Here is a 12,726-nt window from a genome sequence, read left to right as displayed (position 1 = left end):
TGCCGGTTATTGGGTATTTTGACTGTCATGCTGGCTAAAGAAGAGAAAATGAAGGGAGAGTTTGAGAGGTAATTTGGAAGTACCATCACCATGACCAGGACATGGTGATGGGGATGCAGAGGATGAGACAGGGGAAGAGGTAGGGAATGGCTCCCAGGTTTCTAACCCTTCGGCCATTGGGTGATGCCATTCTCCAACTCTGGAAATAAACTTACCTTAAAATTAGCAGGGAAAGGGCACTTTGCCTTCCTGCAAAGGGAAGATGACATGGAGGATTGTGAGTCAGGAGATGGTTAGCAGTGAGAGTGGTACCCAGCCCTCCTGCAGAAGGACTCCTGGGAGAGAAAGGCGCCTCCTAGGATTTGTGTGCATGCCCCATGGACACTGCATGGTCTCATCCACGCTGTCTGCACCACCCTATGCACACCCTGCTCCATGTCCATGCCATTCACCGGGACACGTGGTGTACCTGCTGGATGCAGGCCCTAAGCCTGCACTCTGGCCACTTGTCACACAGAGAACAGAGTGAGGCCGATGAGGGGCTGGCAGGGCACAGTCACAACCTTCTCAGCCTGCAGGAGCACCCCTAGTCTTTCACCATCTCCTCGATTCCAAAGAGAATGGGGAAGGCAACGTGGTGTTGGGGGAACGGCTCCGGACTTGGGATCAGAAGACCTGGCTAGGAAACTCTACTTGGCTATTCACCAGCCTTGGAACTTAGGGCCAGTCAGTTCACCTCTCTGAAACTTTCATTTTTTTCCTCTGCAAAATGGAAATAATAATCTCAGAGCAAATTCAATGTGGCCATGTAGATGACAGATTAATTAGCAAACCGAGTTATTTACACCCTCGGAAGTGCAAGGCACAAGGTGATAAGCTACCAACCACACTGACACATTTTCTGGAGCAATAATTTTACCAAAAACATTCTTAGGGGAGGCCTTAAGCAACTTAATTGCTAAGTAATTTAAAACATTTATTTTTGGACCAAGTGCAGTCACTCACACCTGTAATCCCAGAACTTTGGGAGGCTGAGGAAGGCCAATAGCTTGAGCCCAGGAGTTTGAGACCAGCCAGGGCAACATGGTGAGATCCTGTCTTTACAAAAAGAAAATACAAAAATTAGCCTGGTGTGGTGGCATGTGCCTGTAGTCCCAGCTACTCAGGAGGCTGGGCTGGGAGGATCGCTTGAACCTGGAAGGTTGAGGCTGCAGTGAGCTGTGATCATGCCACTGCACTCCAGCCTGGGCAACAGAGTGAGACTGTCTCAAAAAATCACATTTATTCTTATTTAATACAAACCTGGACAGAATTACACGAATATTTCGTGGGTTTTTAATACTGCGCTTGTAGTTAGCCACTTCAGGGTATGTCCCCCACCTTCTCCTAGAGTCTGTATCTACTTCCTTCTGTTATTTGTGGTATCATGGTGAAAATTTTCAAGGGAGAATTTTGGTGAGAATTCCTCAGCCTCCCAGATAGTGGGGCTACTAGCCAGCTGCTGTTGCTTTAGCTGCACTGACACACACATAAAAAACATCCCCACCATTCCCACCTGTTTCCAAATGCCTAGCCTGCCCTCGTGGTATTTCCTGGTCATGGAGCAGATACAACCAGCTCTCCAGGAAACAGGTGTGAAAAGCACCAATGGACCCACACTAATTTCTTTTGACTTTTCTCTAATTTCCTTCTAGAGTGCTTTTCAGTCTCTATTTCACATTATAATCACCCAGAGTGCATTAAAACATATTAATCATGTGCCCCACCCTCAAAGACTCTAATTTATTTGCTCTGGAGTGTCCGCTGGGCAGTGGGACTTCTAAAAGCTCCCCCAGGTGCTTCTAATGAGCAGCTAAGGCTGAGGAAGGAGAAGGGTGTTACCCAGTTGTGGGTACCCCCAAAGGGCCAGCACTGTCCCAGGGAGGCCCTTCCAAACTTGCTATCTCATTGCATTGCCCCAGTAACCCCAGAAGTGGGGCTTCTTATACCAATTTCTACAGGTCAGGGACCTGACACTCAGAGAGGTCTAAGAACTGGCCAAAGGCCACCACTTCAAAGAGACTCCAGCCAGTTTTGTCTGTGGCCCACCCAAGCCCTCCAGAGTTCCTCTGCACCACGCTGCCTTCCACAAGAGGGCGCGTACAAACACATCACTGCAAGGAGTTCTGCAAGACAAACAGATGGACTGCCAGACAAGATGCTGCTCAGAGGCCTGCCTGCCCGGGCGATTGAGCTGTTCAAAATGTGGCAAAGCGGGTTTTTAATCTACTTCGATTCGCATACAGGGAGGAACCACATCGTGCCATTAGGCAAAGCAATCCAACCTCCAATAAGCATCCTCTACACAGGAAACAGTCCCTCTGGTTCTCGTCATCCCCTCCCAGATCCTTCTCCTCCAGCCCAGGGCCCCGGGGGGCATGGTTCTGCCGTTTTCCCTGGCATCCTTCACTTCCCTTCCGCAGGTGATGCAGCACGCATGGGTGGAAGGGAACTCCTCCGTCAAGTGTGACCGGTGCCACAAAAGTATCAAGTGCTACCAGAGTGTCACCGCGCGGCACTGCGTGTGGTGCCGGATGACGGTGGGTTGGTGCCCAGGGCGGCCCTGCTTCTTTTCAATGTTTTTTTTGCCCAAGCTGTGGCCCAGGAGCAGTGAATATCTGGCCAGAGGGCATGAGCAGAGCCAGGGGAGCGAGGGAGCCCCACAGCCCCTATGCAATGCCCTCAGCCTAACGATGCTCCAGTGAATTACCAAGCTGCCCAGAGAGAAGGCACCCCCGAACCAGGGGAGTGAGGACTGCTGAAGAAGAAGCTGGCCAGTCCACTGTCTCTGTGGCCTGGCAGCTGGGATCAGCAGGCCCGACTATGAACTTCTTTCACCTGGGTGTCACCTGGGGCTGGGGACACTGACAGAATGGGAGAAAAATTGGACAACAGGAACATCATAGGAGGGGGTGCCTGCCCTGAAGGCGCATTCCTCAGGGCAGCCCCACTGCCAGGGCCAAAGGTTTGGACCTGGTGCCACCAGCCACCGCACATGCTGTGTCCACAGCCCCACTGGACACCCAGAGTGCCACTGGCAGCCACTGAGCTGGCCGACCTGCCTGACAAAACTCAGTGCCAGCTCTTGTCCTTCTTCCCAGGTATCAGCCTCAAAATGTAGATTTCTCAAAACCAGACTGCAGAACTCTCAAAATACAAAGGTTGAATCACAAGGTTTACTCTCAGCCATCCATGAGTTTTTTCATCAAGATCTCCCTCCTCCCAGAGTCTCAGGACCTGGAGAGCACATATCCAAGGGGGCTCTGGAATCAACATGGGGTGCCACACTGAAGGGTCACAGGCCGGCTCATGACCCTGTTGCTTCAGTAGCCATGAGCAGCTCTTGGCCTCCTTGTTCTGCCCACAGCTGACTTTGCACTCTTAACCACACACACACACGCGCGCGCGCACACACACACGGCAATACTGTCAAAGTCAGCAGTGCATCAGGATTTGGGAGAGCACTAGACAGCTCGCGTCTCCCCAAAACCTCTTTACCTTCATGTTTGATGTTTCTTTGCTCACTTTCGCTCACTCTCTTTTTCATCTTTTTCATTTCTCCCCGCAGTTTCACCGCAAATGTGAATTAGCAACGTTGTGTGACGGTGGGGAACTCAGAGACCACATCTTGCTGCCCACCTCCATATGCCCCATCACCCGGGTGAGTGCTCCTGCCCTGGCGAGGGCTCTAGCTTCTCTGGGTTCTGGTTTCAGATGCAGGCAGCTTTCAGACATTCACATCCCTCACAGGGCTTCCCTGACAACTCTTTGGGTTTGTGTTTTCTTTTCTTTCTTTTTTTACTATTATTTTAGGTTAGAGGGTACATGGGATGGTTTGTTACACAGGCAAACACGTGTCGCGGGAGTTTGTTGTGCAGATTATTTTATCACTTGGGTTTTTAGCTAGTGCCTAGTCGTTAATCTTTTCTGCTCCTCTCTGTTGGGTTTGTGCTTTCAGCATGTGCTTGAAAGAGGTCAGCGCTGCACAGATCAGATTTTGAGAGAAAACTTCTCTGACCAAACTGTTTCCAATTGCTGGCCATCCTGAATGCCCTGAAATGACCCGTCAAGGAAAGCACATTTGTTCTGAGCCTCTTGCAGGCAAAGCACAGCACACACCACCTATGCATGGCCAGGCTCCCAACCTCCCTCATCTCTGCCAATCTCCCTGCCACATCCAAACCCTATCTCCCTCTACCTCCTGAGTTTCCACTTGGGTGTCTCAGCCAATTTGGAAATGAAAGCAGCAAAATTAAGCTCCTTTACCACCACCTGACACTTTGTCACCTGTGTTGAAGACTCCTCTTTCAACAAACACCAACACTTAACCATGGCATCTTCCCATCTTAAAAATGTTGCAAGTCCCATTCATTCCTCACATCTCACTCTGAACTTGACCAGCTACTTCTTCCTCATTAAAAACCTGAGAAAAAGGCCAACCATAGTGGCTCATGCCTGTAATCCCAGCACTTTGGGAGGCTGAGGCGGGCGGATCACCTGAGGTCAGGAGTTCAAGACCAGCCTGGCCAACATGGTGAAACACCATCTCTACTAAAAATACAAAAATTAGCCAGGCGTGGTGGTGAGCACCTTAAATCCCAGCTACTGGGGTGGCTGAGGCAGGAGACTCGCTTGATCCCAGGAGGTAGAGGTTGCAGTGAGCCACCTCTACCTGGAAAACCCAAGCATTTATTCCACCAAAAGACATGCACAAGAATGCTCATAGCAACTTTATTCATGACAGTTAAAAACTGGAAACAAGTAAATGACCATTAACAGGAGAATAGATGAATAAATTGAGGCATATCAGCATCTGGCATTCATAGAATGGGAGACTACATTGTAATGGGAAAGAACAAACTATGCATAGAGTAAAAACATGGAGAGTCTCAAAAATATAATGCTGAACCAAAGAAGCTAGACTCAGAAAAAGATATGCTCTATGAATCCATTATATTAAATTCAAAAGCCAGGCAAAACCCATATGGTATCAGGAGTCACAACAGGGTTATGCTTGAAGAGGTAGTAGTTACAAGGCCATCCCCGTATACAAAATTCATCAAGTTATACAATTTAGATTTGAGCATTTTACTATGTGTGAGAAAATCTTAATAAAATAAACATTAGAAAAATAAACAAGATAAACAAAACCAAGAAAAATGACAACATCATATCATTAGATAGTGCTCAGCAGAAAAGCCAAGCCTATGGCCCGGCGCAGTGACTCACACCTGTAATCCCAGCACTTTGGGAGGCCAAGGGGGCAGATCACGAGGTCAAGAGATCGAGACCATCCTGGCCAACATGGTGAAACCCCGTCTCTACTAAAAATACAAGAAAATTAGCTGGACATGGTGGCACGCGCCTGTAGTCCCAGGTACTCAGGAGGCTGAGGCAGGAGAATCACTTGAACCCAGGAGGCAGAGCTTACAGTGAGCCAAGGTCACATCACTGCACTCCAGCCTGGTGACACAGTGAGACTCCGTCAAGAAAGAAAGAGAGAGAGAGGGAGGGAGGGAGGGAGGAAGGAAGGAAAGGAGGAAGGAAGGGAGGAAGGAAAGAAGGAAAGAAGGAAAACAAGGCCAAGTCTAAGAATTTGCTTCTCAGAGCTCAAGCTTCTAAATCAAGCTTCTAAGTGGAATTCTGCCAATTTCAGTGCTCCGCATTATGTCCCTTGCCTCAAAGGTAAAGTCAGCCAGTGATGTCATCACTGGAGGCTTGGAGAATCCTAGAAAAAGTCATAGGGGTACATTTCTTTATTTAGGTCAGAAGCCCTATGTTGAAAAACTTGTCTCCATACTACAGTAGCTTTCTGATCTCTTCATATCAGCCATTTGTTTTTCATCTGATCTCTCTCTTTGTATTAGTCTTCTTTTTCCAAAAGATGCTTGTCTTTCCTTTCTTCTCACAGGACAGGCCAGGTGGGAAGTCTGATGGCTGCGTATCCGCCAAGGGTGAACTTGTCATGCAGGTACCTCATGAGCTCTAAATCCGATTGCACTTTCTAAGTTGTTCCAGGGCTGTGGCGGGCAGGATGGGGTTCAGGTGCTACAGAAAAGCATTTCATCATTTGCCTTCTCGTCTGACCAGTTATACCACCCAGGAGGGCATTTTTTTCTGGCCTCTGGAGTTACCTTTGACAGCCACACTGTCAGCAAGTGGTGAGAGGAAAGGTTGGCTGATCCCATTGCTGGTCTTATTGGGCTTTATTACTATTTTAGGAACAAGTTACATAAAACTTTAATATGCAGATGTCCTAAATAATAACAAAGATGTGGCCTAAAAATAGACAATGGGTTTTCCAGGATTGCCAAGCTGTCTCCAGAACATGATCTGCCAAAATGAAGCTAACCAGATCTAAAAGTTCTTCTTAATCCTTAAATGTATACTTAAGAACTCATTTTTTTACTTGGGTTCACCAATGAACATTTTTTGTGCCTTCCACAGAGTTCCAAGGAATGCAGGGAAGGCAGTCTGATGAGGAACAAAGAGTACTAGAAAAGGAAATAGAAAACCGGGGCCTCCTGCTCTGCCTCTGAGCCTTAAGTTTCCTCCACTCAAAGGGGACACAGTAATCCCTGCCCTGCCCACCTCCCAGAGGCGCTGTAAGCTTAAATGAGAACATACAGATTCACGTGTTGTGAAAAGTAAAACAGGCCAGGCACGGTGGCTCATGCCTGTCATCCCAGCCCTTTGGGATGCTGAGGTGTGCAAATTGCCTAAGGTCAGAAGGTCGAGACCAGCCTGGCCAACATGATGGAACCCCGTCTCTACTAAAAAGCAAAAATTAGCTGGGCGTGGTGGGAGGTGCCTGTAATCCCAGCTACTCTCAAGGCTGAGGCAGGAGAATCGCTTGAACCTGGGAGGTGGAGCTTGCAGTGAGCCAAGATTGTGCCACTTCACTCCAGCCTGGGCAACAGAGGGAGATTCTGCCTCAAAAGAAAAAAAAAGAAAAGTGAAACATAAGTCAGAATGAGGGGAGAATCTTAATATGTGAGAAAGCTCTAGAAACCTAGAAGGGCAGAAAGGTGGGAAACACACACAGGCACACACACATCCACACCCGATACGTGTATGCCAGTTGTTTAGGGCAGGCAGCCAGCAGGATGTGCTGCATCTATTATGATGGGACAGAGTCCATGCTGTAGGGTTGGCTGTTAAATACATTGAATGTCATCTCCAGAGGTGAGGGATTATTCCTTAGCCTCCAAGATGCTTCTGGGCATCACATAGTCACCCTGGGCAGGTGAGACAAATTTTTTAGATCATTAGGAATGCTACTATCCTTTTCAAACAACATGGCACTGTGTTTGCTGGACTTTTAGCTTGAGATCTGGAAAAGCAGGCATTAGATATTGAATATGGAGCAGAGCTGCACATCCACATTGGTGTATCCTTCCACTGAACCCACAAGTATTTGCTGAGTACACACTCTTGTGTCTGGTGCTATACGATCCTTGGTAATAGGGTTACACACACCCCACTCTGCTCCCAATGCATTTTAATCCAGTTGATGTTTTGAGTCATTTATCTAAGAAAGTTAAAAAAAATACAAATGAACAACAAAAGAAACTCCAGAAGATAGTACATGGTTTGTTTGTTTGCTTGCTTGCTTGTTTGTTTTTTGAGATGGGGTTTTGCTCTTGTCTCCCAGGCTGGAGTGCAATGGTGTGATCTTGGCTCACTGCAACCTTTGCTTCCCGGGTTCAAGCAATTCTCCTGCCTCAGCCTCCCGAGTAGCTGGGATTACAGGCATACGCCACTACACCCGACTAATTTTTTTTATTTTTAGTAGAGATGGGGTTTCACCATATCGGCCAGGCTGGTCTCGAACTCCTGACCTCAGGTGATCTGCCTGCCTTGGCCTCCCAAAGTGCTAGGATTACAGGTGTGAGTCACCGTGCCTGGCCAATAGTACATGTTTTAAGTGCAATCATTTTAGTTGCAATGATCAAGAGAAACTTCATATAGGAGATGTCTCTTGAATTGAGCCCTGAGGATAAGAAGGTTTTTGTTGGTGGTGGTGGTAGTCTTGTCTTGTCTTGTCTTGTCTTTTCTTCTTTTCTTTTCTTTTCTTTTTTTTTTTTTCTTTTCTTTTCTTTGCCAATACGGAGTCTTGCTCTATCACCCAGGCTGGAGCGCACTGGCGAGATCTCGGCTCACTGTAACCTCCACCTCCCAAGTTCAAGTGATTCTCCTGTCTCAGCCTCCCGAGTAGCTGGGATTACAGGCGCACGCCACCATGCCCGGCTAATTTTTGTATTTTTAATAGAGATGGGGTTTCATCATGTTGGCCAGGCTAGTCTCAAACTCATGACCTTGTGATCCGCCCGCCTCGGCCTCCCAAAGTGCTGGGATTGTAGGCATGAGTGGTCATGCTCAGCCAGAAGTTTGTTTGTTTGTTTGTTTTTAAGAGTTTGCAAACAAGGAAGTAGGCATTTCAGGTCATGGAATGGGAGAAGAAACAAGCAGGAGCAGACCCATGGGTGGGAATGCAAGAGACATACTCTAGACTTACTAGAGGAGCAAGAGCAGGACTTGGCTGCACCTGCAGCTGAGGGTTAGCAGGAACTAGGAGATAGCAGTAGAATAGGGCTAGACTGAAAAGGCCTTTAACACCAGGTTAGGAGATTTACATTTTATCCACAAAATCCAAATCCTCCTTTAATAATGAGATGTCATTACCAGTTTTTGAGCAAGAGTGGCATGGCTGACCTGGTGTCCTGGGAAGGAACTGTGTGGGAATGGCATGCAGGACTTACCTAGGGTGAGAAAGGCACAAAGCAGCATGGGGCTGTGGCAGCCAGAGGTAAAGGGACATTTCTGGGAAAATCTGACAGGACAACACCTTCCTTGGATGGATGAATGAATAACAGAAACAGGGAACCAGGAGAAAGACCGAGTTTCACAGGGAGAGAAGACGTGTCATGTATGAGGCACGTTGAGCTTGTACTGATGGTGAGACGTCCAGTCGACAGTACCCACTGGCCAGTGAGAAATGTGGGACCAGGGTTCAGGAGGAAACTGGGGCCGGAAATCAGCATTTGGAAGGCGCCAGGGTGGAAGCGGTGGCTCACTCCATGAGTGCTATTTCGCTTACGTGTACGATCAGACAGCCGTGATTCCTAAGATCATATTCAGCTGTGTCCCCCACAAAATTTACTCTTGTGCTGTAGGTACAAGACCACATCACTGTTGAATGATTTGAAGCTACAGCACCATTGTCCCATCGCTGATCCCGACCTCAAATCCTCATTTCCGTTAACACTGCTTAAAGACCATTCAAACTGGAGACACTTAGCTACTTAGCCCCTCAGAAAATTCAGCCAGTGGACAAACACCTGACCGCCTGCCCGCCTGCTTCTCATCTGCCTCTCCGAAGCTGTCTTGGCTTCAACTCTCATTCCACCCCCCTATTGGAGGAAGCAGAGCTAATTTCTTTTTCTTTTACCTTTCAAGTATAAGATCATCCCCACCCCGGGTACCCACCCCCTGCTGGTCTTGGTGAACCCCAAGAGTGGAGGGAGACAAGGAGAAAGGTACGTTCTCTTCTGTTTCAAAGTGGAGCAACTAGGGCAACATGACTCAGGCCCTTCCTCCCCTTGGCAGTAACACAGCAGGCTGTGGAGACAAGCAGACTCAAATCCCAACACTGCCACCTGCCACTTTATGACCTGGCCCAAGTGACTTAAAGTCCCCAGGCCTCGGTTTATCCCTCTGTAAAATGGAGATAATTATCATTCCTTCTCTCACAGGTGAGAATAGACATGGCGATTAGCCCACAGCCTGCCACGTAAGCCATTATTAAGACCACCAGGGTTAGACCACGCTCTGAGATGCCTGTGCCTTTCTAGCCTCTCAGATCTCTTGATTTAAGAGATGATGGGGGTCACATTGATTAGGGCCTCCTGTGCTACCACCACCCATGAGAAGCCAGGGCATCCACCTCATCAATTTGCTAAAATGCCCAGTTCAGTGGTGGCTAGAAACTGCTAAACAGCACAGGAGGACAGAGAGAATGGTTAAAGCAGCTCTGTCTCCCAATTCCAGGATCATTAACAGAGGGCACCATGATCTGGAATCCAGGTTAAAAAATAATAATTAGTAGAGTTAAAGCAAGAACTATGAGGACCCCCATCCTCGTCCAAGGGGCAGGACACCCCTCCTGAACTGACCTGACTCCAAGCTGGAGCCAGGAAAGCAGGCCTGAGTGCAGTCAGGGCCTCTCAGCCGCCCCTGCCCAATGCCACCTCCTGCATTTCCTCCTGATCCCAGGACTGCAGGGGACCTCCCCCTGGGGAGGAGGGGGGTCCTGTGATGCTTTTGTATAGTCTGCAGAGGGCAGAATCACACTGCCTAGACCATACAGAACATTTGGGGAAAGGTCTCTGTGGAGGATAAAGCTTTAGAATGAAAGTTCTGTTCTCTGGGTTTCTCTGCACTGTTCTCTTTGTAAGGAGTGATGCTTCTGGGCTTAGGAGCTAGGTTGGTAGTGCAGCCTTGAACCGGGGCTGATAATACGGGGATGCCAGGTGGAGCCTGGACTCCAGGGTCAGCAGGCAGTGCCTTCCCCTCCAGGGATGAGGATGAACCCTCATCCCTGCCACCGGTGGGCTCCAGAGGTGTTTGCCCTAATGTGACTTCTCACGATGACATATTCCTTCTCTGTCTCTCTCTCTCCCTCCTTTTCTTTTTTTTTCCATAGAATTCTTCGGAAATTCCACTATCTGCTCAACCCCAAACAAGTTTTCAACCTGGACAATGGGGGGCCTACTCCAGGGTATGGAGATCATGATCTTTACCTCTTATTTCTCCCCCTCCCTTTTAATCTCCAATGAAGATGCCTCTTTTGTCACCTTTTTTATCTTTCGTCTCTCCACTTGTCCCTTCCTGCCATTTTACTCCCTGTCTCTGCTTTTTCTCACGTCCTACTCTGACTCCTGGAGATATTCGGGATGCCCAGGAAGACTAACTCTGTTTGAGAAGTGGCCTCCTGTAGCTTGTCCTAGAAAAAGTTGTTGATTTTATAAGAGGGGATAACCGCACACACCATTCATTTGATTGACAGAAGGAACAGGCTGGTAAATTATTTTAACTTATTTGCAAGGCTCTGTTAGCTGGTGTCTTCATACTGAATCATCAGAGAAGAGAAAGTTTTCTTATCGTTGTCAGTCAGCAGTTTGGAATTCTAGACAGTGACTCAGAGCTCTGCCTTGGTGTTCCACTGTGGGGGCATTTTAGGATCAAGACAATTACTTGTTCAATGGAATCACTTTTGTTTTCTAAATCATTCGATTTTGAGGTTGTTTTGCTCCTCCTGCCACTTAGTCATTGGTTATTCTCTGCTTGTTAGCATGGGGTTGAAAAGAGGCCGGGTGAGAGGCGTGGTCCCTGTGTCTGCGGCTAATGGTGAGCTGCAGGTCCCTGTTATGCAGCCCCTCCAGCACCTGGGCTAGAAGGCAGGGGAAGCCTGGGCTTCCTCCCAGTCTGGGCCAGCGCTGGAGAGCCCTCTGCTGGCCGGCCCTGGACCCGGGGCTGTCTGCATACTCTGGGCTGGGCTTGCCCAGCACACAGCCACTTTGCCCAACCTCCAATCAGGATTTCTATTCCGGGTTCAGCAAGACCCCTCAGAGAGGTTGGAGTAAGGACTCTGAAAAGAGAATTTGACCCTGTTTTTGGTTGACTGACACCAAAGCTATTATTTGTGGCAGCGGTAGTACAAGGCCCAGTTAAAAAGAGAAAGAAAATATAAGTACAGATTCAGTACTCCTGCCATGATTTGCCTGTAAAACTAATTTCAGAACAGAGCCCACCTCTGTATACCACTGCAGTTGCCCTCACAGTCACCATGATTGCCATCACTGCTGAACAGCACAGCCTTGTGACAGAGCAGCCCCCCACAGACACCTTTACCAGCCCACTGCCAAAACTTGCAGACCGTCCTCCAGCTTAACCTCATGTATTCTAAATTGTTTTCATCTGAGATGTCGAGCCAAGTGGCTGCTTCCAGGGCTGATGCGCCCTGAGGGTCTCTCATGCGCCTGTCACTCTGTAATCAGACAGGTTGCCTAGCTGGAGGGAGCCTCTGTTCAGAATTCACTTCCTGTTGGAGAGCAGAGTTCTGCAAGAGAAGTAGAAGAGAAGGAATGTTAATTTGCCTACACATGCATCAGTGACTGTGAAAGCTCCGGGGCTCTTCTCAGACCACCAGGCTGGGCAGATTGGAAATACTGACCTTCGGCTTCCCAAGTCCCACCCCCAAGGTGTCCGCAGGTCACAGTCACATTCGTTCTAAAGCAGAGGTTCTTAACTTTTTTGTGCCAGGAACCCCTTTGGCAGTCTGGTGAAGCATACAGACACCCTCTTAGAATATTTCTTAATGCATAAAATGAAATAATAAAAGGTAACCAGGGAAACCATATCAAAAAATAGTTATCAAAACAGTAAAACAAATTAGTGATATGAGAATATAGGAGCTTCACCAACACATTAAATAGGAAGACCCAGACGTGGGTCTAATAACTACCGTAAATTCCGAGCAGTGGTAAGCATGATGGTGCTATGAGACATCTGCCACAACCGTGATGAAACACTAACATGCCTGTGATTTTGACCGTTGACAAAGTCATGGCTATCGTTCAGACCGCTGTGGTTTGTTGCCTACATGCTGAATTGAAGGAAATACTA

The 12,726-nt window shown here is 48.1% G+C and overlaps 1 protein-coding gene across 19 annotated transcripts in view; it reads left to right on the top strand.

The window, feature by feature from the left end:
- Window positions 1-12,726, top strand: part of DGKG (diacylglycerol kinase gamma) — a 211,807-nt gene that overhangs the window by 90,124 nt on the left and 108,957 nt on the right. For 9 of the 19 annotated variants that reach the window (XR_013413764.1, XR_013413759.1, XR_013413760.1 and 6 more), the window contains 5 exons: window positions 2,463-2,579; window positions 3,608-3,700; window positions 5,951-6,010; window positions 9,499-9,578; window positions 10,745-10,819. Coding sequence is in view for 13 of the 19 variants with exons in the window: in XM_028843919.2 (XP_028699752.2) it covers window positions 2,463-2,579; window positions 3,608-3,700; window positions 5,951-6,010; window positions 9,499-9,578; window positions 10,745-10,819 (425 nt within the window). In the remaining 6 variants the exon portion in view is untranslated. The remainder of the gene's footprint in view (window positions 1-2,462; window positions 2,580-3,607; window positions 3,701-5,950; window positions 6,011-9,498; window positions 9,579-10,744; window positions 10,820-12,726) is intronic. The other 10 variants (XR_013413761.1, XM_028843920.2, XM_015131409.3 and 7 more) reach the window with 7 other exon arrangements.

Source organism: Macaca mulatta, chromosome 2 (genome assembly GCF_049350105.2).
Source record: "Macaca mulatta isolate MMU2019108-1 chromosome 2, T2T-MMU8v2.0, whole genome shotgun sequence".
In the NCBI taxonomy this organism is placed as follows: Eukaryota; Metazoa; Chordata; class Mammalia; order Primates; family Cercopithecidae; genus Macaca; species Macaca mulatta.
Note: the sequence above shows the minus strand (reverse complement) of the source record. Positions and strands in the feature narration are given on the sequence as shown.